Raw genomic sequence first — 27,186 nt, 5'->3', positions numbered from 1 at the left:
ATGATTGCTTCTGTAGTTCAGTATTTGGTTCGTATACGTTGTTTCCCTGTAGACCACAGGAAATGACAGCACCGACCCAAAGAAACCCAAACATATGAATAGAAAGCAGGGATCACGTACACTGCTTCGCCTGAGGCTCACTGAAGATGTTACCTAGTAGGGTAACGAAAGGTCTGGAAATGAACCTCCCAGCTCAGTGAGCAAACCTACATCCAGAACATCTGAATTTCCTATAATGAGCTGATTAAACTAATTCCATTTGACCTAAATTGTATCACTCCTGTTCCTATTACACTAAACTCATTGATTAACAAAGCATCACCCAATCTTCTGGTGATCGATGAAGAAGCATAGAGTACACTTGGCCCCAGATTGTTCTCTGCACGTGTTCAATAGGCTGTTGAAATCGATCAGTCTGATTGGTTTTTGATGGTGATGCTGAGTGAGACCACGTTACTCCGATGGCTGGAACCGCGCAGATTCACAGCTCATGTTGCGTTTCCTCTTCTGGCGTTGCTTCCCTGTTAGAGCCGTGTGCACGAGGACAATGATCAGGAAAAAACCTGTCCACCAGGAAGGGAGAAGGACGATGGAGAATTAATCTTCAAAAGAGACAGAAGTGAGGAACTTGCATTGATGTCTTTCATGATCTCCAGATATCCCTGAACGTAACAGTGTAATGTTTCATAGAGACATAGAAAAAAGGAGCAGGGGTAGGCTATTCGGTCCTTCAAGTCTGCTCCACCATTCAATATGGCTGCTCATGCAATCTCAGTATCCCATTCCCGCCTCCCCCAATACCCCTTGATCCCATTAGCTGCAAGGGTTACGTCCAGCTCCCTCTTGAATCTATTTAATGAACAGGCTCCAACAGCTTCCTGTGGGAGAGAATTCCACAAGTTCGCAACTCTCTGAGTGAGGAAATTCAGCCTCATCTCAGTCCTGAATGACTTAACCCTTATTCTTAGACTGTGATCCCCAGTTCTAGACTTTCCCAACATCAGGAGCATTCTTCCTGCATCTAGCCTGTCCAGTCCCATCAGGATTTTATATGATTAGATTAGATTAGATTCCCTAGAATGTGGAAACAGGCTCTTCAGCCCAACCAATCCACACTGACCCTCCTATGTTTCTGTGTGATGACCCTCCCCCCATATTCTTCTAAATACACAGTGTACCCACTGGAAATCACTTATTGTGAGGTAGAGAATGTAGCAACCAAACTGTACACAGCAAGATCCCAGAAATAGAGGTAAATGTCTGGGTAACCTGTATGGCAGAAGGACAAATATTGACCAGGAAATTAGAATTCCCTTGCTCTGCTTCAAGAAATATCACAATTTTTCTCTCAATCTCTCACTGTCTCTGAATTTCTTTAGTCTCACTCTCTCTGTCTCTCTGTCTCTCTCTCTCTCTCTCCTCTCATAGCACCTACCTGAGCGAGTGGGCAGACCCTAGTTTCTTTACTTATCTGAAAGGCAGCAGCTCTGACAGAGCAGCATTTCCTCAGGTCTGACACCACAGCAGCTTAGGTGGGAACTGAACCCAAGAGCAACAGACTCCGAGCGAAGGAGTGCAACCACAGAGGTATAGCTGACAGCTTTTGATCCATCGTTTATATATATCTCTCTCTCCCTCCCTCTCTCTCTCTCTCTCTAACTTTCTCACACTCTCTCACTCACTCCTTCTCTCTCTCTTGTTCACTCTATAATCATGAGGTGCGTGGATAGGAAAAGTAGACAAGGACTTTTCCTTGGGGTGGGGGAGTCCAGAACTAGAGGGATAGGTTTAGGGTGAGAGGGAAAAGATTTAAAAGGGACCTAAGGGGCAACTTTTTCACACAGAAGGTGGTGCATGTGTGGAATGAACTGCCAGAGGGAGTGGTGGAGGCTGGTACAATTGCAGTATTTAAAAGGCACCTGGATGGGTATATGAATAGGAAGGGTTTGGAGGGGTATGGACCAAATGCTGGCAAATGAGACTAGATGAGGTTAGGATATCTGGTCAGCATGGACGAAGTGGACCGAAGGGTCTGTTTCCATGCTGTACATCTCTGTGAGTCTACAGCTCTATTCAAGGAAAGACAATTACAAAGATGAAAAACACTGAAGGGATTTCTCCTCCTCTCTCATTCTGAGTGTGTGACTCCATGTTGTAGTTTCCTGCTGAGATAAAGTGTTAGCTCCTAATTATTTTAAATGAGCTCCCCCTGTTGAGGGATGAACTGAGCTACTCACCGATTGCTCCCAAAGTACCAACAATGGTGACCACAGTTGTCAGAACAGTGGGTTTACCCGGAATAGTCCCAACCTCGAGCCTGCATTCCCCTCTGGAACTGCAAGTACAAACATTCACTGCAAAGAATAATGGGGAGAATGTCAGTTTAAAACCTTTGAATCAGAAGGGTTGGTATGTGGTCAGCAGCGCAGCTGAGCTCTGGAACGTTGGAATTACTTCCAACTGTTTGGATGACATCGATGGAATTAGAACTGAACCCAAGTGAAATGCTGGGTCATTTGACTTCTTCACATTTTCCAATTTCAGAAAATGTTGTAAGGGTGAACGTCCAGTTCGATGTGAGGTACATTTAAAATTTGCTGCAGAAACAAGAATTCCCTGATTGGAAAGTTTGGATTTGAGACACTGTCGGATGTGATCTGTGTCACTAAGACTCTGAAATGCACCATTTTTATGGAGTGATTTGTGAAGAGCTCGTTAACACACTGAAAGGTCTTCCTCAGTGACGGATTCCACATTTCAGAACATTTCTTATGCTGTTCATCATTGTAATTGTGTGAGATGTTTATTTTGTAACCTCAATGGAATTATCTACAAGTGATTCAATGACTAATAGGGTCACTGGGGTGAAAGAATATATATATATATATTTGTCCCATAATTATGGAGTGTTGCTAACAAAGGGACCTAGGCTGCTGGTGCATAGTTCCTTAAAAGTAGAGTTGCAGGTAGACAGACTAGTGAAGGAGTTCAGTATGCTTTCCTTTGTTGGTCAGAGCGTTGAGTATAAGAGTTGGGAGGTCATGTTGTAGCTGTACAGGATATTGGTTAGGCCACTTTTAGAATACAGATTACAATTCTGGTGTCCCTGCTATGGGAAAGGTGTTGTAAAATTTGAAAGGGTTCAGAAAATTTACAAGAGCGTTGCCAGGGTTGGAGGATTTGAGCCATAGGGAGGGGCTGAACAGGCTGGGGCTGTTTTCCCTGGAGTGTCGGAGGCTGAGGGGTGACCTTATAGAGGTTTACAAAATCATGAGGGGCGAATAGGGTGAATAGGCACAGTGTTTTTCTCTGGGGCTTGTTCTGGGGCTCCCCCACAGTGGTGGGGGAGCCCCAGAACAAGGGGACACAGGTTTAAGGTGAAAGGGGAAAGATTTAAAAGGTATCTAAGGGGCAACTTTTTCACACAGAGAGTGGTGCGTGTATGGAATGAGCTGCCAGAGGAAGTGGTGGAAGTGGGTACAGTTACAACATTTAAAAGGCATCTGGATGGGTATATGAATAGGAAGGGTTTACAGGGATATGGGCCATGTGCTGGCAAATGGGACTAGATTAATTTAGGATTTCTGATTGGCATGGACAAGTTGGACCGTAGGGTTTGTTTCCGTGCTGTACAGCTCTATGACTCTATGAATACTATTCAGCAGGTCTCTCAGCATCCACAGAGTGAGAAACAGAACTAGTGAGCTGGATAACAAAGGCCCCTGGGTGGGGGGGAGAGGGTTATGTAAAATGTTTGGGTGACTAGCCGACCATATTCCCAGCCAGTCCATGGCTCAGTCCCATAGAATGGGTCAGGGCCCAATCAGAGCTCTCCCACCATGTGTAAATAAATCCTCAAGGGTCATAGGAACAGGAGAAGGCCACTCAGCCCCTTGAACCTGTTCCACTTTTCAATGGGATCATGACTGAGCTGAGGCCTAACTCCAATTGCCTGCCTTTGGCCCATATCTCTTAATGGCTTTGCTCAACTAAAATTCACTAGGCAAAAGTGACGACTGCAGATGCTGGAAATCTGAATCTAGATTAGAGTGGTGCTGGAAAAGCACAGTAGGTCAGGCAGCATCCGAGGAGCAGGAAAATCAACATTTCAGGCAAAAGCCCTTCATCAGGCTGCCTGACCTGCCGTGCTTTTCCAGCACCACTCTGATCTAGACTCAACTAAAATTCAATCAACTTTGTCTAAAGCCCGATTGGCCTCGACCTTGGCCTGTCCTGCTGTGATGGGGGGGTGGCTTGTGCCGGTGTGTGGGAGTGGGCAGCACTCTATCAAACATTTTAAAATGGCAGGCAGGAAGAGAGCACACTTTCTTTGAAGGATACCTTTGGTGCATTCCCAGAGGAGACAGTAATTCCCTCCCTTCCTAACTACTTATACTTCAAGTCCCACCGCTAAGCCTCCTCCAACACATTCACTAGCCCCTGGGCCTACCGTCCTCGCCCAATAACTCTGACTTACCTGACTCCCCCAGTCAAGGCCTTCCCCCTTGCCCTGCCCACAGTACTGCTTCTTACTGAGCTCTGACATTGGCAGGGCAGTTGGTTCCTCAGCAGCACCAGATGGTAGCACTCTCTGGCAGTGTGGAGTAGACAGTCTATCAGTGCAGTGCACTAACATCACATTGTAACTGTGGGAGAAGCTATTATCTAGTCCGAGAGCAGCAAATACATGGGAACATCACCACTTCCAACTTGCCCTCCAAACCACTCACCTTCCTGAATTGAAAATATACCACGGTCACTGGGTCAAAATCCTGGAATTCCCTCCTTAAGGACATTGTGGGTCTACCTACAGCACATCGACTGCAGCGATTCACCCCCACTTTCTCAAGGGGCAACTAGGGACGAGGCAATAAAGTCTGGCCAAGCCACATCCCACAAATTAATTTTTAAAAATGAAAAGTCTAATGATGACCTTGAATCTATTGTCAAATATCTGAAAACCCCGTCCGGTTCACTAACGTCCTTCAGGGAAGGAAATCTGCCATCCTCTCTCGGACTGGCCCACATGTGACTCCAGACCCACAGCAATGAGTTGAACTCTCAACTGCTTTCTGAAGTGGCTGAGCAAACCATTCAGTTGTATCAATCACTACAAAGTCTCAAAGAAATGAAATCGGATGGACTACCTTGTCTGTAGCGGTATAAGTTTGCAGTCTAAATCTCTTACATTTGAGCTAAAATTAACTATCAAATGTATTTAGAAATTACACAGAATTACACAGAATTACACAGCAAGGAACACAATGTACTTGAAAACAAAGACGAAAGCAGATGACAACTGATTAAAATATTTCTCTTCTCACATTTTCTGTTTACTGGAACACTTTGTAGCTGAATAGAGTAACTAACTTTTTTTTCACAGTTTTTCATACAGACTTACATAGCAGCAAGTGATTTCAGATATTTGGCTGTAATTACAATGTACACATTCCTTATTTACCTGTGAGAGTATTGCTGTGACGCTGGGGTGGTTTCCCTTTTGCAGTGAGGATGATCGGAATCTGGTATGTCCCTGGATCTACCCAGCTCAGGGCAATTGTCAGAAAGGCATGTGAATCTGAAAGAGATCCACATCGTCAGGCTGGGAAAAATACTGCACTTGGCACTGAATCTGTAAATAACATTCAATCTGAGAGATGTCAGCAGAAAGCAATTTTTAAAAATCTTGCAGCAACAGGGTAATTTTGTAAATGAGGTTGCCAATTTGCACACAGCAATCTCAGATAAACGACAGTGTGGAATAGAGCAGACCATTTGCACTTGTTGTTTGCAATATCAGTTGAGGGGAATTTCTGGCCAGGACACGCGACAGAGTACCCCTGCTCTTCTACAAAATATTGGCCACAGGATTTCTTAAAACACAAGCAGCCAGTTCCAGCCTCAATCTAATGTCCGATCAGAAAGACTGCACATCCGACAATACAGCACTCCCGCCATACTGACCCTCTGACATTACAGCACTCACTCAATACTGACTGTCCAATAATACAGTCCTCCCTCAGTACTGACCCTCCAACAGTGTGGTACACCCTCAGCACTAACCCTCTAACAGTGAGACACTCCCTCATTGCTGACCCTCAGACTGCGCAGGACTCCCTCAGTACTGACTCTCTGACAGTGCGGCACTCTCTCAGTACTGACCCTCCGACGGTGCGGTGCTCCCTCAGTACTGACCCGCCAATAGTGCAGTGCTCCCTCAGTACTGAACCTCTGACAATGCAGCACTTCCTCAGTACTGACCCTCTGGCAGTGCAGCACTCCCTCAGTGCTGACTTTCTAAGAGTGTGGCACTCTCTCAGTAATATCCCTTTGACAGTGCGGCACTCCCTCAGCACTGACCCATTAACAATGTGGTACTCCCTCAGTACTGACCCTCCGACAGTGCGGCACTCCCTCAGTACTGACCCTCCGACAGTGCGGCACTCTCTCTGTACTAACCCTCCGACAGTGCGGCACTCTCTCTGTACTAACCCTCCGACAGTGCGACACTCTCTCTGTACTAACCCTCCGACAGTGCGGCACTTTCTCTGTACTAACCCTCTGACAGTGCGGCACTCTCTCTGTACTAACCCTCCGACAGTGCGGCACTCTCTCTGTACTAACCCTCTGACAGTGCAGCACTCTCTCTGTACTAACCCTCCGACAGTGCGGCACTCCCTCAGTACTGACCCTCCGACAGTGCGGCACTTTCTCTGTACTAACCCTCCGACAGTGCGACACTCTCTCTGTACTAACCCTCCGACAGTGCGGCACTTTCTCTGTACTAACCCTCCGACAGTGCGGCACTCTCTCTGTACTAACCCTCCGACAGTGCGACACTCTCTCTGTACTAACCCACCGACAGTGCAGCACTCCCTCTGTACTAACCCTCCGACAGTGTGGCACTCTCTCTGTACTAACCCTCCGACAGTGCGGCACTCCCTCAGTACTGCCCCTCTGACAGTGCTGCACTCCCTCAGTACTGCAATGTGATGTCAGTTTTGACTTTGTGCAAGATCCTCTGGAGGGGGACTTGCATCCATAACTGTCTGAGTCACAGGGGAGAGTGCGATGAGCTGCAGCTGCCATTGAGCTGGGTATTGGCAAGACCCCTGTCCGGCACCTGTCCTAGTGCCCACATCCCATCACCTTACCGTTAACCTGATGGAGCTTCCACTTCCTTTGCTCCTTGGCTTTGCCATCGATGGAGAGGCTGATGGGATTTCTGTTTCCTCTTTCCTGGCGATACACAGCTTTGATGGCGATGAACTGCCCATCGTCCCGTGGCATACACAGGAAATCTCCAGAATGTTCCAGAACAGGGGGCAGTAGATCCTCACGAATATCTTCAATGTGAACCACCAGCCGTGCACTGGCATATAAGGAAGGATCATCTACAGAATTCATCAGAAGACGCAGTTACCATCACTCGCCACGTGTGACAGAAACTTTCCTGATCATGAATGGGCTTGGTTTGAAAGCTTCTGATGTTAAAAATGCAGGAAATCTAAATTTTCACCACCAAGTCCCTGTCTCCTTTAGCCTTGCACTATCATCCAATTTGCCAGTTTCTCTCCCATGTTTTCCCTCTCACAGTCTGTCACTCCTTTTCCATTCCCTGCTATCCCCTCCCAGTTTTATGTTCTTATTCATTTCATATTTGTACATTTCAAACTACTTCCATAGAGTCATAGAGTCACACAGCATGAAACAGACCCTTTGAACCAACCATTCCAGGCCAACAAGTTTCCCAACTAGTCCCACTTGTTTGCATTCGGCCTATATCCTTCTAAACTTTTCCTTTCTAGGTACCTATCCAAATATCTTTTAAATGTTGCAACTATACCTGCATCTACTACTTCCTCTTTCACATCATTCCATACATGCATCACCGTCTGTGTGGAAAATATGCCCCTCAAGTCCCTAATAAATCTTTCCCCTCTCACCTTAACTCTATGTCCTCTAGTTTTGACCTCCCCCATCCCAGGGTAAAGACCTTGTCTACTTACCCTATCCATGCCCCTCATGATTTGATAAACCTCTATCAGGTCACCCCTCAGCCTCTGATGCTCCAGGGTAAACGGCCCCAGCTTGTTCAGCCTCTTTGTATCACTCAGACTTTCCATTCCTAGTAAACCTTTTCTTCCAGCTCTGATAAAAATACCATTGACATGAAATGCTTTATAAGCACAGAATGCAGGCATTTCTGGCTGGACCCAGCAGTTATTACCCTTCCCTAGTTGCCCCTTGAGAAGGTGGGGGTGAGCTGCCTCCTTGAACCGCTGCAGTCCATGTGCTATGGGTTGACCCACAATGCCCTTAGGGAGGGAATTCCAGGATTTTGACCCAGTGATAGTGAAGGAACAGTGATATATTTCCAAGTCAGGATGGTGACAGGCTTGGAGGGGAACTTGCAGGGGGTGGTGTTCCCATGTATCTGCTGCCCTTGTCCTTCTAGATAGAAGTGATTGTGGGTTTGGAAGGTGCTGTCTAAAGATCTTCAGTGAATTTCTGCAGTGCATCTTGAAGATGGTACACACTGCTGTGACTGTGTGTACTTATGTAATCTATTTATAAAACGCTGGCTCACTCAGCTGGTGAGGTCTGAGTGACCCCACCCCCTTTCGCAGGTACGGTGAGGCATAAAAGCAATTACAAATGAGGTTTACCAGAATATTCGAGGGATAAAGGAGTGCCAGGAAAAGTTGGGGCTGCCCTCTTCAAGGCAGAGAAAGCATACAGAGGTGTTCAGAATGAGGAGGGGTTCGGCTAATGGTAAATGAACAGAAGCAATAGGTGCAGTGAGTTAAACTGAGGAGCAGGAATGGGGAGCGACTGCTTCACCACTTGGCACAGAATAAAAAGCAATTGTTGAGAAAACGAGAGGTGATTGAAGAAAGGTATTTAACAGCAAGTTGTTGTGGTCTGGAACATGCTGTCTGAAAGTGTGGGGGAGACGGATTCAATTGCAATTTGCAAAAGAATAAAGACATGAACTGGAAAGATTTGCTGTGCTTTGGGAAGGGAATGGGTTCAGGGCTGTTCGTGTCCAGAATCCTTTTCCACAGCAATCAGTGTTCCAGTTGACAAGGGGAATCGAGATTAAAGGGAGACAGGCAAAATGTGGAGTGAAGGCCACATTCAGATCAGCCATTGAATGACAGAATATGTTCGAAGGGCAGAGTGGTCTCCTCTTACTCCTACCTCTTATGTTCTTTTGTTTGTGGGTAGCTCTTTCAAAGTGCTAGCACATGCACAGTGGGTCAAATGGCCTTCTCAAGGGATACTTGATTCTAAACCCAGTTCTCTCTCAACACATGCTGTCTGACCTGCTGAATCTCAGTTTTCCAACATTTGTAGAGTCTTCCAGAATCCCCACCAACAGAGCTCAGTCAGGCAAAGGTGGCTGAAGAAACTCTTCGACATGTTTATGTTGAGGGAGGTTGCTCGGATACTTTGGTGGTGTTTGGGGAGTTAGCCTGGGATCCTGACTGGAACCAGAGTGATCAGAGGAGAAGCTAATCGCTCCATTAATTGTGCTGTCAAGTTGAGTGGAGCCAGGATAAATACTAGAACGAGCTGTAAAAAAAAACCTGGCACATCATTGTGAGTGCATCACAGCCAGGTTTCTATGGAGACAGAGGGCAAACTCCTTTATCAGTATAGTCACAGAACTGAAACCTGACAAATGAGCCATTGCTGACCACACTGCTGTTCCTGACTAACCAGGCTGAGGGATGTTAGAGATGTTGATCAGGAGCCAGGGTGTAAATTTCACATAACCTTCTCCCCCTTACACACTGGATAATGCCTTGATTGCAGATAATTTTTGGCCGTCTCCTTCTCACCGAAACCTTATAAAAACTGAAGGAACTACGGATGCTGTAAATCAGAAACAAACACAGAGATGTTGCTGGAAAAGCTCAGCAGGTCTGGCAGCACCTGTGGAGAGAAATCAGAGCTAATCTTTTGGTTTGAATGACCTTCCTCAGAACAGTTAACTCTGATTTCTCTCCACGGATGCTACCAGACCTGCTGAGCTTTTCTGGAAATTTCTGTTTTTATTACCGATATTTTCCTCTGTCTTGGCTCCCACCTGAGGCTATCGGACCTTAGCATAGCTATCTCAGTGTATGTGCAGTTTGGATGTAACAAAGTGTTCATTTGGGAGTATTTCCTCATCCTGGGAATTCCGAAGAATTAAACTGGAACTTTATACTCCCTCATTGTAGGGTGTCCTATCTCTGGAGCTGGGGTAGGTGAAGTGAAGATCTATCTCCAGAATGAGCTGCTGTGAACCGTCAAGAAGGGGAGGGGGTGAACAGAAATTATAGTTTCTCTGTAGCAATCTGTTTGTTTTTTTAGGATCTTTGGATTTGGCTATTGAAAGACAATGACAAGTGATGGAAGAGTCAGTACACGTGACAATTGGTCATAACGCTGTGTGTGAGTAGTGGTCGGTGGTGGGAGAATGAGGGCAGGTTGATTGTGACAAGAATAGGTGACTCCCTAACCCCTGACCTTCAGGCTGAAAGATCTGATGGCACCCATTTAACCACAGATGCCAGTGTACCTCCTGGCATCATTTGCTTCTCAGGATTCTGTGAAGACCCTGTTTCAATGAGAGCAGCAGAGTTATTAAAGGCCACAGTATCATGTCCAAAGGGTGCAGCAACATATTGTCCAAGATCAACCATTTCCTCTGTTTGCTCAGCACAGACACTCGGAAAAAGCTTGAACTCCTTTAAGGTCATAGAATCACGCTGCCCTTTGGCCCATTGTGCTCGTGGTGCCTCTTTGAAAGAGAGATCCCATTAGTCTGACTGCTCCCTGTTCTTTCCCCACCCCCATCTGCAAATTGTTCCTCTTCAAGTATCTGTCTGATACCTTGTTGAAAGTTCCTGTTGAATATACTCCCACTGTCCTTTCAGGCAGCATATTCCAGATCCCAACATCCCCAGGGGATATACACGTCTCCTCAGCTGCCTGTCTGGCTACTCTGCCAGTGGTCTACATCTAGTCCCATTTGCCAGCACCTGGTCCATATCCCTCTAATCCCTCTATTCTTATACCCATCCAAATGCCATTTAAATACTGTTATTGTACCAGCCCCACCACTTCCTCTGGCAGCTCATTCCATACATGTACCACCCTGTGTGTGAAAAAGTTGCCCCTTAGTTCTCTTTTATATCTTTCTGCTCTCACCCTAAAACCTTACCCTCTAGTTCTGGACACCCCCCTCCCCCCCCCCCACCCCGGGGAAAAGACCTTGTCTATTTATCCTATCCATGTCCCCCATGATTTTATAAACGTCTACAAGATCACCTCTCAGACTCTGACTCTCCAGGGAAAACAGCCCATCTGAGACTAAACCCATTTTTTTCAGTTGTTTATGGATGTGACAACAGTGACAAGTCCAGCATTTATTGACTATCCCTAATTGCCCTTGCGTGGCTTTGTTCAGTCATTTCAGAGGGTAGGTGAGAGCCAGCCACATCGCTGTGGGTCTGGAGTCACATGAAACCAGACCAGGTAAGGAAGACAGTTCCCCTCCCTAAAGGAATTTAGTGAAACCAATGTGTTTTTCCAACCGTCGATGCCATGGGGACTCAGTTCATATCCTAGATTTATTAAACAGATTCAAATTTTCCCAGTGTCTGTAGGTTGTTGGTCTGGGCCTCTGTATTACAGTGCAGTGACAGGTTAGTGATTGATATATGATAAATTTATTTTTGCATCAGGTCAGCTGTGTTTGCACAGAAATTGGCCTCAGTCTGATTTATAACTTTTCAGTTCTTGAATCATTCTTGTAAATCTGTGTCCTGACATTCTCTCCAGCACCTCTATATCCTTTTTGGTAATACAGAAACCAGAACTGTGCGCACAGTATTCCAAGTGAAGGCAATAAACTATAACTCTGATGGTCGAATATTGCCAACAATGTTTGGATTCAAGTTTATCACATGACTTCCTGGAACAATTTTGACCCCCCCCCCACACACACACTCCTCCTATTGGTTGGGTGCATGTCAGTTGTCGTGGTAACCCTTCCCCACAACCAATTGGAAAGTTCCTTCATTCCCCTATTGATAGCCAAGGATCAGCCAATCAAACAGCCCCTTCTCTTCACTTTCACTATTTCTCCCAATAATAAACAGAAACTGTTCAAGGACTCGGAAAATAAATCTGGAATGTTTCAGTGAACATTCTCTGCTTTTATTCTCCTGGCTTCTTTTTCCCTGAGGTCTTTGGGATTGATCTTCAATCCTGGCGGTTCCCAATTCCTGGAGGTGGACAACCTCTGACCCAGTGTGACCCTCACTGAGGCTGGAGGGTGAGAGGGTGTAGCTGGGAGATCCCTGCAGAGTGTTGAATCGTCAGTGGGTACGGAACAAGCGACTGTTTCACTGGTTTCTGGAGAGTACAGACCAGGCCAAGAAAAGCAGCATTTAAAGGGGCCCCTAGCAGGGTCATGGCCCCCAGTTTGAGAAGTGCTTCACTCAGCTGTTCCACTTGCCTCAGCCCTGGACCAAGCCAAAAATTCTCCTCTGTAGGAAGATGGACCAACCCTCAACAGATTTAATCTGAGAGGGAGGCATCATAATGTGAACCATTAAGGACTCTGGTTCTCTCTCTCTCTCTCTCTCTGTCTCCCTCTCTTCACTCCCCCTCCCTTCAGTTCCATTTCTCTCTCTCTCCCCACCCCTGTCTCTCTCTTCCTCATTCCCCTCCTCTCTCTCTCCCTTACCCCACCCTCTGTGTCTGTCTCTCCCTCCCTCTCTTTTTCACCTGTTTTCACTCCCTCTCTATCTAAGGATAATTTTCCAGTTCCTTTCAGGAGAATCATATCAGATTCTTAGCTCTGTTTCTGTCGCCACAGACCTGCTGAGTTTCTCCTGTCTTCTCTGTGTTTGTTTCAGATTTCCAGCGTTCACAGTATTTTTGCTTTAATTTATTGTCAGTCACTGCCTAGTTAAGCACCTGATGGCAGAGTTCAACAGTGGTCCTGTTTGAAGGAAGCAAAGTGTTGTCACCTGACTGTCTGGTGACCCTTATTAAACAGTAGCTTCTTCTATCACAGGCTGACTCAGCTTCAGTCTTTATTCAGCTGTTTGCTTCTATTTTATATCGATACTGCATTTTTTTAAGTCCCAGAATCACAGAATGGGTGGCACAGTGGCTCAGTGATTAGCACTGCTGCCTCGCAGCGCCACGGACCCAGGTTCAATTCCTGCCTCGGGTGACTGTGTGTGTGTGTGTAGTTTGCACATTCTCCCCGTGTCTGTGTGGGTTTCCTCCGGGTGCTGTAGTTTCCTCCCACAGGGAGAGAGGCAGAATGAGAGAGACAGTGAGAGGTATGAAAAGACAGAGAAAGAGATGAATGCATAGATAGAGATAAGGGAGACAGTGACAGACAGGGAGAGGCTGTGAGTAATAGTGAGAGACAATCAGAGAGAGAGAGAGACTGACAGTTAGAGCGATATTGGGAGGGAGAGAGAGGGAGAGATCATCAGAGAGATAGAAAAGAGGGAGAGATAGATTAATAGAGGAAAGAAAAATAACAAAATGGAAGCCATGATGGGGAGAGGGAAATGGAGAGACCTCTTGCAGGAATGTATGTGCTGCTGGAGGATATCGTCAGGGTATCCCATCTAAACATCAGCAAATGTTGCTCCACCGCTTTAACTCCTGCAGTAGACAATCTCCTTGGGCAATCTAACAAAGACCATCAAACCAGAAGACTAAGACATAGGAACAGCACCAGGCCATTTGGCCCATTGAGTGTGCTCCACCATTCGATCATGGCTGATATGCTTTCCAATCCCATTCTCTTGCCTTTTCCCCATAACCCTTGACCCCCTTACTAATCAAAAATCTATCTCTGTCTTAAATACTCTCAATGACTTGGCCTCCACAGCCCTCTGCGACAATGAGTTCCACAGAGTCACCACCCTCTGGCTGAAGAAATTCCTCCTCCTGTCAAATTTAAAGGAACATGCCTTTTCTCTGAGGTGGTGCCCTGTGGTCCCAGTCTCTCCGACCAGTGAAAACATCTTCTCCGTGTCCACTCTATCCAGGCCTCTGTGTAATTTATGAGTTGCAATCTGAATTCCACCCCCCCCATCCTTCTAAACTCCATCAAGTACAGACCCAGAGTCCTCAAACTCTGCTTTACATGACAAGCCCTCATTGTTGTCAACCTCCTCTGGACCCCCTACCTTAGATATGGGCCTAAACTGCACACAATATTCCAAATGTGGGCTGACCAGAGAACACATATAACCTCAAGAACACATCTCTGCTCTTGTAGTCTAACCCTCCCGAAATCAATGTTAACATTACATTTATCTTCCCAAGTGAACCTGCACGTTTACCTGAAGAGAATCGTGAACTAGGACTCCCAAATCCCTTTGTGTGTCAGATTTCTGAAGCCTTTTTCCATTTAGAAAATGGTTTACACCTTGATTCTTCCTCCCAAAGTGCATAACCTCACACTTTCCCACATTATATTCCACGTGCTACTTCTTTACCCACTCTTCCAGCCTTTCCAAGTCCTTCTGCAGCCTCCCTGCTTCCTCAACACTTCCTGTCCCTCCACCCATCTTTGTGTCACCTGCAAACTTAGTAATAAGGTCCTCAGTTCCTTCATCTAGATCATTAATGTATAATATAACATGAATAGTTGTGGTCCTAATACTGGCCCCTGCAGAATTCCACTAGTCACTGGCTGCCATCCTGAAAAAGACCCTTTTATCCCCACTCTCTAACTTCTGCCAGTCTGCCAGTCCTCTACCCATGCTAGTACCTTGTCCCTAACACCATGGATTTATATCTTATTTAGCAACCTCCTGTGTGGCACCTGGTCAAAGGCCTTCTGGAAATGCATATAAATCACATTCACTGGTTCTCCCTTGTCTAACTTGTTCATTACCTAGAACATAGAACATAAAACATAGAACAGTACAGCACAGAACAGGCCCTTCAGCCCACAATGTTGTGCTGACCATTGATCCTCATGTATGCTCCCTCAAATTTCTGTGACCATATGCATGTCCAGGAGTCTCTTAAATGTCCCCAATGACCCTGCCTCCACAACTGCTGCTGGCAACGCATTCCATGCTCTCACAACTCTCTGTGTAAAGAACCCGCCTCTGACATCCCCTCTATACTTTCCTCCAACCAGCTTAAAACTATGATCCCTCATGTTAGCCATTTCTGCCCTGGGAAATAGTCTTTGGCTATTGACTCTATCTATGGCTCTCATTATCTTGTATACCTCAATTAGATCCCCTCTCCTCCTCCTTTTCTCCAATGAAAAAAGTCCGAGCTCAAGGAATTCTAACAGATTTGTCAGGCATGATCTCCCCCTGACGAAGCTGTGCTGACTCAGCCCTATTTTCCCAAACACCTCCAAGTACTCTGTAATCTCATCCTTAATAATGGTCTCTAAAATCTTACCAACGACCAAGGTCAGGCTAACTGGCCTATAGTTTCCTGTCTTCTGCCACCCTCCCTCCGTCCTTAACCAGGGCTGTTACGTTTGCCATTTTCCAGTCCTCTGGCACCCTCCCTGGCTCCAGTGATTCCTGAAAGACCACCACCTTTGCCTCTACAACCCCTCAGCCATCTCCTTCAGAATCCCGGGGGGTAGTCCATCTGGTCCAGGTCATTTATCCACTTTCGAGCTTTTTCAGCTTCCCCAGCACCTTCTCCTGAGTGACGGTCACTACTCTCAACCTCTGTCCCTGACTCTGGTATGTTGCTGGTATCTTCCACGGTGAAAGCTGATGCAAAGTACCTGTTCAGTTCCTCCACCATTCCTTTGTTCCTCATTACTACCCTCCAGCCTCATTTTTCTCCAGCAATTCAATGCCCACTCTTGCCTTTCTCTTAACTTTTAGATATCTAAACAAACTCTTGCATTTTTTGTTTACTAACTAGCTTACTCTCATATTTCATTTTCACCCCTTATATTGCTTTTTTAGTTATCTTCTGCCAGGTTTTAATAGGTTTCCTGATTCTCTGGTTTCTCTCTAATCTTCACCACATTATATGCTTTTTCTGTTGCTTTTATGCTGTCCCTGACTTCCCTTGTAAGCCATGGTTGTTTAATCCTCCCTTCATATATTTCTTCTTCCTTGGGATGATTTTCTGCTGTGCCTCCCAAATTACCCAAAAACCCTCTGCCATTGCTGTTCTGCTGTCCTCCCTACTTGTCTCTCCTTCCAATCAACTTTAGCCAGCTCCTCCCTCATGTTTTGTAGTTACCTTTTACTCAATTGTAGCACTGTTATATCTGATTCCAGCTTCTCCCTCTCCAATCAGGGTGAATTCTATCATACTACAGTCACTGCCCCCTCAGGGTCCCTTCGCCTTAAGCTCACTAATCAAGTTTGTCTCATTGTACATCACCAAATCCAGAATCACCAGTTCCCTAGTGGGCTCTACCACAAGCTGCTCCATCTGGTAGACATGCCACAAATTCCTTTTCCTGGGTTCTGCTACTGAGTTCCCCCATGATGTTTGTAATAGTCCTTTCCTATCCTCTGATTTATTTTCTTCCTCACCTTCTGGCCAAAGCGAGGAAGCCTGGACACACCTCCCATCAGGGTCTTTTTCCCTTTGTGGTTCCTCAGCTCTATCTACACTTATTCTATTTTACTTCTTGCTGTCAATTTCATTTCATTTCTTACTAACAAAACAACCCTAGCCCCCTCTTCCCATCCTCTCATTGGGGCGTGTATCCTCGGATATTTAGTTCCTGGCCGTGATTGCCTTGCAGCCAAGTCTCTATGATACTCACAACATCGCATCTGCCAATGTCCATATGCGCTCTAAGCTCATTTCCCTTGTTTTGTAGCCTGTGTGCATTTACGTACAACACCCTCAGCCCTACATTGACTGATGCCTTTTTCATAACTCTTCCCTTATCTGCTGTGTCTGAAGTTCGATTCCTGACCCTTTCCACACTGTCTACATTATTACTTGTTCTGGATACTATAATAACCTTTCCTGAGCCCTCCCCGACTTTGCATTATTTTCCATGCAACTGAACGCACCCCATGCCACACTTATTATTTAGTTTCAAACCCTACCCACAGCCCCGTTATGCGATTGGCCAGGACTCTGGTGCCAGCCAGATTCAGGTGGAGCCCATCTCAGTGGAACAGCTCCCTGCTACCCCAGTCCTGGTGCTAATGTCCCATCAATTCAATCCCTTTTCTCCCATACCAATCCTCTTTCATCTTGTTGACCCTGTGCCAATTAGTTTGTGGCTCAGGTTGTCATCCAAAGATGATTACCTTTTTGGTTCTTTTTAGTTTAATTCTAGCTGCCCATAATCCCTCAGTAGAACCTCTTGCCTTGTGGTACCCAGATTGTTGGCACCTATATGGAACACAACAGCTCCCACTCTGCAGCCCAGATGATTTATCCTGAACCCAGGCACCGGGCAGACAATACAGCCTTCGGGTCTCTCAATCTTAGTCACAGAGAACAGTTTCTATTCCCCTGACTATATTACCCCTTATTACACACACATTTCTCTTTTCTCCACTCTCTTGAATGGTTCCCTGCACCAATGTGTTGAGGTCGGTTAACTCAAACTGCACCATCCTTCATCCCTCACCTCCATCTTCGACCAGCACGTCCAACAGGTGGGTCCCTCCTGCCGGGTCTCCGGACATGAGTGTGACCTCCCCGGAGTCAGCATTCACCCAGAGCCATCTCACCGTCTCATTGCCAAGGCGGTACCTGCCAAAGACAGACCATTTCCTGTGAGAGCTTAACAGAGCGGACAGTGAGTGGGAGACGCCGCAAGGGCTGCACGCACCAGAACACTGCACACCGTATCAGGAAAAAGGTCAGGGTGTTTAGATGGACACAAGAACTGTCAGTGCTGAGGGAGTTCAGCACCATCGAAGGGTCAGTGCTGAGGGAGTGACGCACTGTCAGAGGGGAGTCAGTGCTGAGGGAGTGCCGCACTGTCAGAGGGTCAATGCTGTGGGAGTGCCGCACTGTCAGAGGGTCAGTGCTGTGGGAGTGGGCACTGTCAGAGGGTCAGTGCTGAGGGAGTGCCGCACTGTCAGAGGGTCAGTGCTGTGGGAGAGCCGCACTGTCAGAGGGTCAGTGCTGTGGGAGGGCCGCACTGTCAGAGGGTCAATGCTGTGGGAGTGCCGCACTGTCAGAGGGTGAGTGCTGTGGGAGTGGGCACTGTCAGAGGGTCAGTGCTGAGGGAGTGCCGCACTGTCAGAGGGTCAGTGCTGTAGGACTGCCGCACTGTCGGAGGGTCAGTGCTAAGGGAGTGCCGCACTGTCGGAGGGTCAGTGCTGAGGGAGTGCCGCACTGTCAGAGGGTCAGTGCTGTGGAACTGCCGCACTGTCAGAGGGTCAGTGCTGAGGGAGGGCCGCACTATCAGAGGGTCAATGCTATGGGAGTGCCGCACTGTCAGAGGGTCAGTGCTGTGGGAGTGGGCACTGTCAGAGGGTCAGTGCTGAGGGAGTGCCGCACTGTCAGAGGGTCAGTGCTGTAGGACTGCCGCACTGTCGGAGGGTCAGTACTAAGGGAGTGCCACACTGTCGGAGGGTCAGTGCTGTGGGACTGCCGCACTGTCAGAGGGTCAGTGCTGAGGGAGTGCTGCACTGTCAGAGGGTCAGTGCTGAGGGAGGGCCACACTGTCAGAGGGTCAGTGCTGAGGGAGTGCCGCACTGTCAGAGGGTCAGTGCTGTAGGACTGCCGCACTGTCAGAGGGTCAGTGCTGAGGGACTGCCGCACTGTGTGAGGGTCAGTGCTGAGGGAGTGCCGCACTGTCAGAGGGTCAGTGCTGTAGGACTGCCGCACTGTCGGAGGGTCAGTGCTAAGGGAGTGCCGCACTGTCGGAGGGTCAGTGCTGAGGGAGTGCCGCACTGTCAGAAGGGTCAGTGCTGTGGGAGTGCTGCACTGTCAGAGGGTCAGTGCTGAGGGAGGGCCGCACTATCAGAGGGTCAATGCTGTGGGAGTGCCGCACTGTCAGAGGGTCAGTGCTGTGGGAGTGGGCACTGTCAGAGGGTCAGTGCTGTAGGACTGCCGCACTGTCGGAGGGTCAGTGCTGAGGGAGAGCCGCACTGTCAGAGGGTCAGTACTGTGGGACTGCCGCACTGTCAGAGGGTCAGTGCTGTGGGACTGCCGCACTGTCAGAAGGGTCAGTGCTGTGGGAGTGCTGCACTGTCAGAGGGTCAGTGCTGAGGGAGGGCCACACTGTCAGAGGGTCAGTGCTGAGGGAGTGCCACACTGTCAGAGGGTCAGTGCTGTGGGACTGCCGCACTGTCAGAGGGTCAGTGCTGAGGGAGTGCTGCACTGTCGGAGGGTCAGTGCTGTGGGAGTGCTGCACTGTCAGAGGGTCAGCGCTGAGGGAGTGCCACACTGTCAGAGGGTCAGTGCTGAGGGAGTGCTGCACCGTCGGAGGGTCAGTGCTGTGGGAGTGCTGCACTGTCAGAGGGTCAGTGCTGTGGGAGGGCCGACTGTCAGAGGGTCAGTGCTGAGGGAGTGCCGCACTGTCAGAGGGTCAGTGCTGTGGGAGTGCTGCACTGTCAGAGGGTCAGTGCTGAGGGACTGCTGCACTGTCAGAGGGTCAGTGCTGAGGGAGTGCTGCACTGTCAGAAGGTCAGTGCTGTGGGAGTGCCGCACTGTCAGAGGGTCAGTGCTGAGGGAGTGCCACACTGTCGGAGGGTCAGTGCTGTGGGAGTGCCGCACTGTCGGAGGGTCGATGCTGTGGGAGTGCCACACTGTCAGAGGGTCAGTGCTGAGGGAGTGCCGCACTGTCAGAGGGTCAGTACTGAGGGAGTGCCGCACTGTCAGAGGGTCAGTGCTGTGGGAGTGCCGCACTGTCAGAGGGTCAGTGCTGTGGGAGTGCCGCACTGTCAGAGGGTCAGTGCTGAGGGAGTGCCGCACTGTCGGAGGGTCAGTGCGGTGGGACTGCCGCACTGTCAGAGGGTCAGTGCTGAGGGATTGCCGCACTGTCAGAGGGTCAGTGCTGAGGGAATGCCGCACTGTCAGAGGGTCAGTACTGAGGGATTGCAGCACTGTCGGAGGGTCTGTCCTGTGGGAATGCCGCACTGTGAGAGAGTCAGTACTGAGGGAGTGCCGCACTGTCAGAGGGTCAGTGCTGTGGGACTGCCGCACTGTCAGAGGGTCAGTGCTGAGGGAGTGCCGCATTGTCGGGGGGTCAGTGCTGTGGGTGTGCCGCACTGTCAGAGGGTCAGTGCTCAGGGAGTGCCGCACTGTCAGAGGGTCAGTGCTGTGTGAGTGCCGCACTGTCAGAGGGTCAGTACTGAGGGAGTGCCGCACTGTCAGAGGGTCAGTGCTGTGGGAGTGCCGCACTGTCAGAGGGTCAGTGCTGTGGGAGTGCCGCACTGTCAGAGGGTCAGTGCTGAGGGAGTGCTGCACCATCAGAGGGTCAGTGCTGTGGGAGTGCCGCACTGTCAGAGGGCCAGTGCTGTGGGAGTGCCGCACTGTCGGAGGGTCAGTGCTGTGGCAGTGCCGCACTGTCAGAGGATCAGTGCTGAGGGAGTGCTGCACCGTCAGAGGGTCAGTGCTGTGGGAGTGCCGCACTGTCGGAGGGTCAGTGCTGTGGGAGTGCCGCACTGTCAGAGGGTCAGTGCTGAGGGAGTGCCGCACTGTCGGAGGGTCAGTGCTGTGGGAGTGCCGCACTGTCGGAGGGTCAGTGCTGAGGGAGTGATGCACCGTCAGAGGGTCAGTGCTGTGGGAGTGCCGCACTGTCAGAGGGCCAGTGCTGTGGGAGTGCCACACTTTTGGAGGTTCTGTCCTGTGGGAGTGCCGCCCTGTCGGAGGGTCAGTGCTGTGGCAGTGCCGCACTGTCAGAGGGTGAGTGCTGTGGGAGTGCTGTACTGTCAGAGAGTCAGTGCTGAGGGAGTGCCGCACTGTCGGAGGGTCAGTGCTGTGAGTGCCGCACTGTCGGAGGGTCAGTGCTGAGGGAGTGCCGCACTGTCGGGGGGTCAGTTCTGTGGGAGTGCCGCACTGTTGGAGGGTCAGTGCTGTGGGAGTGCCGCACTGTCAGAGGGTCAGTGCTGAGGGAGTGCCGCACTGTCGGGGGGTCAGTGCTGTGGGAGTGCCGCACTGTCAGAGGGTCAGTGCTGAGGGAGTGCCGCACTGTCGGGGGGTCAGTGCTGTGGGAGTGCCGCACTGTCAGAGGGTCAGTGCTGAGGGAGTGCCGCACTGTCGGAGGGTCAGTGCTGAGGGAGTGCCGCACTGTCGGAGGGTCAGTGCTGTGGGAGTGCCGCACTGTCAGAGGGTCAGTGCTGAGGGAGTGCCGCAGTGTCAGAGGGTCAGTGCTGAGGGAATGCCGCACTGTCGGAGGGTCAGTGCTGAGGGAATGCCGCACTGTCGGAGGATCAATGCTGAGGGAGTGCCGCAGTGTCAGAGGGTCAGTGCTGAGGGAATGCCGCACTGTCGGAGGGTCAGTGCTGAGGGAATGCCGCACTGTCAGAGGGTCAGTGCTGAGGGAATGCCACACTGTCGGAGGGTCAATGCTGAGGGAGTGCCGCACTGTCAGAGGGTGAGTGCTGTGGGAGTGCTGTACTGTCAGAGGGTCAGTGCTGAGGGAGTGCCGCACTGTCGGAGGGTCAGTGCTGTGGGAGTGCCGCACTGTCGGAGGGTCAGTGCTGAGGGAGTGCCGCACTGTCGGGGGGTCAGTTCTGTGGGAGTGCCGCACTGTTGGAGGGTCAGTGCTGTGGGAGTGCCGCACTGTCAGAGGGTCAGTGCTGAGGGAGTGCCGCACTGTCGGGGGGTCAGTGCTGTGGGAGTGCCGCACTGTCAGAGGGTCAGTGCTGAGGGAGTGCCGCACTGTCGGGGGGTCAGTGCTGTGGGAGTGCCGCACTGTCAGAGGGTCAGTGCTGAGGGAGTGCCGCACTGTCGGAGGGTCAGTGCTGAGGGAGTGCCGCACTGTCGGAGGGTCAGTGCTGTGGGAGTGCCGCACTGTCAGAGGGTCAGTGCTGAGGGAGTGCCGCAGTGTCAGAGGGTCAGTGCTGAGGGAATGCCGCACTGTCGGAGGGTCAGTGCTGAGGGAATGCCGCACTGTCGGAGGGTCAATGCTGAGGGAGTGCCGCAGTGTCAGAGGGTCAGTGCTGAGTGAATGCCGCACTGTCGGAGGGTCAGTGCTGAGGGAATGCCGCACTGTCGGAGGGTCAGTGCTGTGGGAGTGCCGCACTGTCAGAGGGTCAGTGCTGTGGGAGTGCCGCACTGTCAGAGGGTCAGTGCTGAGGGAGTGCTGCACCATCAGAGGGTCAGTGCTGTGGGAGTGCCGCACTGTCAGAGGGCCAGTGCTGTGGGAGTGCCGCACTGTCGGAGGGTCAGTGCTGTGGCAGTGCCGCACTGTCAGAGGATCAGTGCTGAGGGAGTGCTGCACCGTCAGAGGGTCAGTGCTGTGGGAGTGCCGCACTGTCGGAGGGTCAGTGCTGTGGGAGTGCCGCACTGTCAGAGGGTCAGTGCTGAGGGAGTGCCGCACTGTCGGAGGGTCAGTGCTGTGGGAGTGCCGCACTGTCGGAGGGTCAGTGCTGAGGGAGTGATGCACCGTCAGAGGGTCAGTGCTGTGGGAGTGCCGCACTGTCAGAGGGCCAGTGCTGTGGGAGTGCCACACTTTTGGAGGTTCTGTCCTGTGGGAGTGCCGCCCTGTCGGAGGGTCAGTGCTGTGGCAGTGCCGCACTGTCAGAGGGTGAGTGCTGTGGGAGTGCTGTACTGTCAGAGGGTCAGTGCTGAGGGAGTGCCGCACTGTCGGAGGGTCAGTGCTGTGGGAGTGCCGCACTGTCGGAGGGTCAGTGCTGAGGGAGTGCCGCACTGTCGGGGGGTCAGTTCTGTGGGAGTGCCGCACTGTTGGAGGGTCAGTGCTGTGGGAGTGCCGCACTGTCAGAGGGTCAGTGCTGAGGGAGTGCCGCACTGTCGGGGGGTCAGTGCTGTGGGAGTGCCGCACTGTCAGAGGGTCAGTGCTGAGGGAGTGCCGCACTGTCGGGGGGTCAGTGCTGTGGGAGTGCCGCACTGTCAGAGGGTCAGTGCTGAGGGAGTGCCGCACTGTCGGAGGGTCAGTGCTGAGGGAGTGCCGCACTGTCGGAGGGTCAGTGCTGTGGGAGTGCCGCACTGTCAGAGGGTCAGTGCTGAGGGAGTGCCGCAGTGTCAGAGGATCAGTGCTGAGGGAATGCCGCACTGTCGGAGGGTCAGTGCTGAGGGAATGCCGCACTGTCGGAGGGTCAATGCTGAGGGAGTGCCGCAGTGTCAGAGGGTCAGTGCTGAGGGAATGCCGCACTGTCGGAGGGTCAGTGCTGAGGGAATGCCGCACTGTCAGAGGGTCAGTGCTGAGGGAATGCCACACTGTCGGAGGGTCAATGCTGAGGGAGTGCCGCACTGTCAGAGGGTGAGTGCTGTGGGAGTGCTGTACTGTCAGAGGGTCAGTGCTGAGGGAGTGCCGCACTGTCGGAGGGTCAGTGCTGTGGGAGTGCCGCACTGTCGGAGGGTCAGTGCTGAGGGAGTGCCGCACTGTTGGGGGGTCAGTTCTGTGGGAGTGCCGCACTGTTGGAGGGTCAGTGCTGTGGGAGTGCCGCACTGTCAGAGGGTCAGTGCTGAGGGAGTGCCGCACTGTCGGGGGGTCAGTGCTGTGGGAGTGCCGCACTGTCAGAGGGTCAGTGCTGAGGGAGTGCCGCACTGTCGGGGGGTCAGTGCTGTGGGAGTGCCGCACTGTCAGAGGGTCAGTGCTGAGGGAGTGCCGCACTGTCGGAGGGTCAGTGCTGAGGGAGTGCCGCACTGTCGGAGGGTCAGTGCTGTGGGAGTGCCGCACTGTCAGAGGGTCAGTGCTGAGGGAGTGCCGCAGTGTCAGAGGGTCAGTGCTGAGGGAATGCCGCACTGTCGGAGGGTCAGTGCTGAGGGAATGCCGCACTGTCGGAGGGTCAATGCTGAGGGAGTGCCGCAGTGTCAGAGGGTCAGTGCTGAGGGAATGCCGCACTGTCGGAGGGTCAGTGCTGAGGGAATGCCGCACTGTCGGAGGGTCTGTGCTGTGGGAGTGCCGCACTGTCGGAGGGTCAATGCTGAGGGAGTGCCGCACTGTCGGACGGTCAGTGCTAAGGGAGTGCCGCACTGTCAGAGGGTCAGTGCTGAGGGAATGCCACACTGTCGGAGGGTCAATGCTGAGGGAGTGCCGCACTGTCGGAGGGTCAGTGCTAAGGGAGAGCCGCACTGTCGGAGGGTCAGTGCTGAGGGAGTGCCGCACTGTCAGAGGGTCAGTGCTGAGGGAGTGCCGCACTGTCGGAGGGTCAGTGCTGAGGGAGTGCTGCACTGTCAGAGGGTCAGTGCTGAGGGAGTGCCGCACTGTCGGAGGGTCAGCGCTGAGGGAGTGCCGCACTATCGGAGGGTCAGTGCTGAGGGAATGCCGCACTGTCGGAGGGTCAGTGCTGAGGGAGTGCCACACTGTCGGAGGGTCAGTATCAATATCGATCCCGATGTCGGTGCAGACCGAGTAGCTGGATGGCCTTACCTAACTGGAGCGGGTGATGTGTCTGGGTCACGTGCCTCCAGCTGCAGTAAGACATGACCCGGCTGAGCGTCTGTGGGAACCGTCACCTCGTACTGGCTCTGAGGAAGGGTCGGAGCTTCATTGACATCTCGGACCTGAATAGACACTGTGACGGTGGAGCTCGGTCCGTAAAGCGTCCCGAGCAGCTGTGCCTGGTTTCTGGCTGAGATAACCAGTCTGTACTCACTCACCTTCTCGTAGTCCAGAGCCTAAAGGCGTAGATAGGACACTGTCATCTCCCACAGCAACCCAGCTCCTCTCCATGCATCATAGACAGGCAGGAGGCTGGGAGAAGACAGCAAGCCAGGCAGCATCAGGAGGGGGAGAAGTCGACATTTCGGGTGTAACCCTTTTTCAGGATGCTCCTCCTTGTCTCCCCCTCCTGATGCTGCCTGGCTTGCTGTGTTCACCCAGCCTCCTGCCTGTCTACCCCAGCATCTGCAGTTTTTCTGTACCCTCCCCATCCATCAGCAGCCTCCCTCGTTCTCCCTGTCTTTACATCTTTCACTTCGCATGGGAGAGAGTGAGGAGCTGACTTCACCTTTTCAGGATCAGTGAGACAGGGAAACCCAGGCTTGGAGATGGACAGAGAGGGCGGAGGCAAAGAAGCAGATAGTGATGGAAAACAATATTGACAAAGAAATGGGCAGAGCTAAAGGGAGAGCAAGAGAGAGTAAAAGAATGATGGACATAGAAAGATGGTGTGTGAGAGAGAGAGAGCTGGCAAGAGAGGGATGGAGAAAGAGACAGACAGATGAAAAGAAAGATAGTGGTGCAGACAGAGATGGAGATGGAGAGGGAAAGACAGTCTGGTAAGTGAAAGACAGAGAGCTGGAAAAAGAGAGAAAGTGAAAAGAGTGATGGAAAGAGAGAATGTGATGGAGATAGAGAGCTGAAACCGTGTGGAAATCAACAGAGAAATGGAAACAGTGGAACATCAGTGATAGGAAGCAATGAGAAGGGACAGAGACTGAGGCCAAACTGGAAAGAAGATCGACAACATGGGAAAGAGACAGGGACACGTGGAGGGAGACAGGGACACGGAGAGAGAGAGGGACACGGAGAGAGACAGGGACACGGAGAGAGAGAGAGGACACGGAGAGAGACAGGGACACGGAGAGAGAGACAGGGACACGGAGAGAGAGAGACAGGGACACGGAGAGAGACAGGGACACGGAGAGAGACAGGGACACGGAGAGAGAGAGACAGGGACACGGAGAGAGAGAGAGACAGGGACACGGAGAGAGACAGGGACACGGAGAGAGACAGGGACACGGAGAGAGAGAGACAGGGACACGGAGAGAGAGAGACAGGGACACGGAGAGAGACAGGGACACGGAGAGAGAGAGACAGGGACGACGGAGAGAGACAGGGACACGGAGAGAGAGAGACAGGGACACGGAGAGAGAGAGACAGGGACACAGAGAGAGAGACAGGACACGAGAGAGAGACAGGGACACGGAGAGAGAGAGACAGGGACACGGAGAGAGACAGGGACACGGAGAGAGAGAGAGACAGGGACACGGAGAGAGAGAGACAGGGACACGGAGAGAGAAGGGACACGGAGAGAGACAGGGACAACGGAGAGAGAGAGACAGGGACACGGAGAGAGAGAACGGGACACGGAGAGAGACAGGGACACGAGAGAGACAGGGAACGGAGAGAGAGAGACAGGGACACCGGAGAGAGACAGGGACACGGAGAGAGAGAGACAGGGACACGGAGAGAGAGAGACCAAGGACACGAGAGAGAGAGACAGGGACACGGAGAGAGAGAGACAGGGACACGGAGAGAGACAGGGACACGGAGAGAGACAGGGACACGGAGAGAGAGAGACAGGGACACGGAGAGAGAGAGACAGGGACACGGAGAGAGAGAGACAGGGACACGGAGAGAGAGAGACAGGGACACGGAGAGAGACAGGGACACGGAGAGAGACAGGGACACGGCGAGAGAGGGAGACAGGGACACGGAGAGAGACAGGGACACGGGAGAGAGACAGGGACACGGAGAGAGACAGGACACGGAGAGAGACAGGGACACGGAGAGAGAGAGACAGGGACACGGAGAGAGACAGGTGACAACGGAGAGAGAGAGACAGGGACAAGAGAAGAGAGAGGGACAGGGAGAGAAGAGAGACCAGGGACACGGAGAGAGAGACAGGGACACGGAGAGAGAGAGACAGGGACACCGAAGAGAGAGACAGGGACACGGAGAGAGAGAGACAGGGACACGGGAGAGAGACAGGGACACGGAGAGAGGAGAGACAGGGGACACGAGAGAGACAGGGACACGGAGAGAGAGAGACAGGGACACGGAGAGAGAAGGGACAGGGAGAGGAGAGAGACAGGGACACGGAGAGAGAGACAGGGACACGGGAGAGAGACAGGGACACGGAGAGAGACAGGGACACGGAGGAGAGACAGGGACACGGAAGAGAGAGACAGGGACACGGAGAGAGAGAGACAGGGACACACGGAGGAGAGAGACAGGGACACGGAGAGGAGACAGGACACGGAGAGAGAAGACAGGAGAGAGAGGACAGGCACACGGGAGAGAGACAGGGACAGGAGAGAGAGAGACAGGGACACGGAGAGAGACAGGGACACGGAAGAGAGAGACAGGGACACACG

At 51.4% G+C, this 27,186-nt stretch overlaps 1 protein-coding gene across 2 annotated transcripts in view; it reads right to left on the bottom strand.

Annotated features, from left to right (window-relative positions):
- Positions 1-238: 238 nt before the first annotated feature.
- cdh16 (cadherin 16, KSP-cadherin) overlaps positions 239-27,186 on the bottom strand; it is a 178,661-nt gene continuing 151,713 nt past the window's right edge. Inside the window, exons 12-17 of one of the 2 annotated variants that reach the window (XM_087995561.1) lie at positions 24,515-24,762; positions 17,630-17,754; positions 7,155-7,394; positions 5,462-5,578; positions 2,238-2,354; positions 239-563 (exon numbers count right to left, since the gene is read on the bottom strand). In XM_087995561.1, coding sequence (XP_087851687.1) covers positions 454-563; positions 2,238-2,354; positions 5,462-5,578; positions 7,155-7,394; positions 17,630-17,754; positions 24,515-24,762 — 957 coding nt within the window. In that variant the 3' untranslated portion in view covers positions 239-453. The remainder of the gene's footprint in view (positions 564-2,237; positions 2,355-5,461; positions 5,579-7,154; positions 7,395-17,629; positions 17,755-24,514; positions 24,763-27,186) is intronic. The other variant, XM_087995562.1, reaches the window with a different exon arrangement.

The sequence above is a fragment of the Chiloscyllium plagiosum genome, unplaced genomic scaffold, assembly GCF_037043375.1.
Source record: "Chiloscyllium plagiosum isolate Xiang-an unplaced genomic scaffold, Cpla_swu_hap1 HiC_scaffold_17, whole genome shotgun sequence".
Lineage (NCBI taxonomy): Eukaryota > Metazoa > Chordata > Chondrichthyes > Orectolobiformes > Hemiscylliidae > Chiloscyllium > Chiloscyllium plagiosum.
Note: the sequence above shows the minus strand (reverse complement) of the source record. Positions and strands in the feature narration are given on the sequence as shown.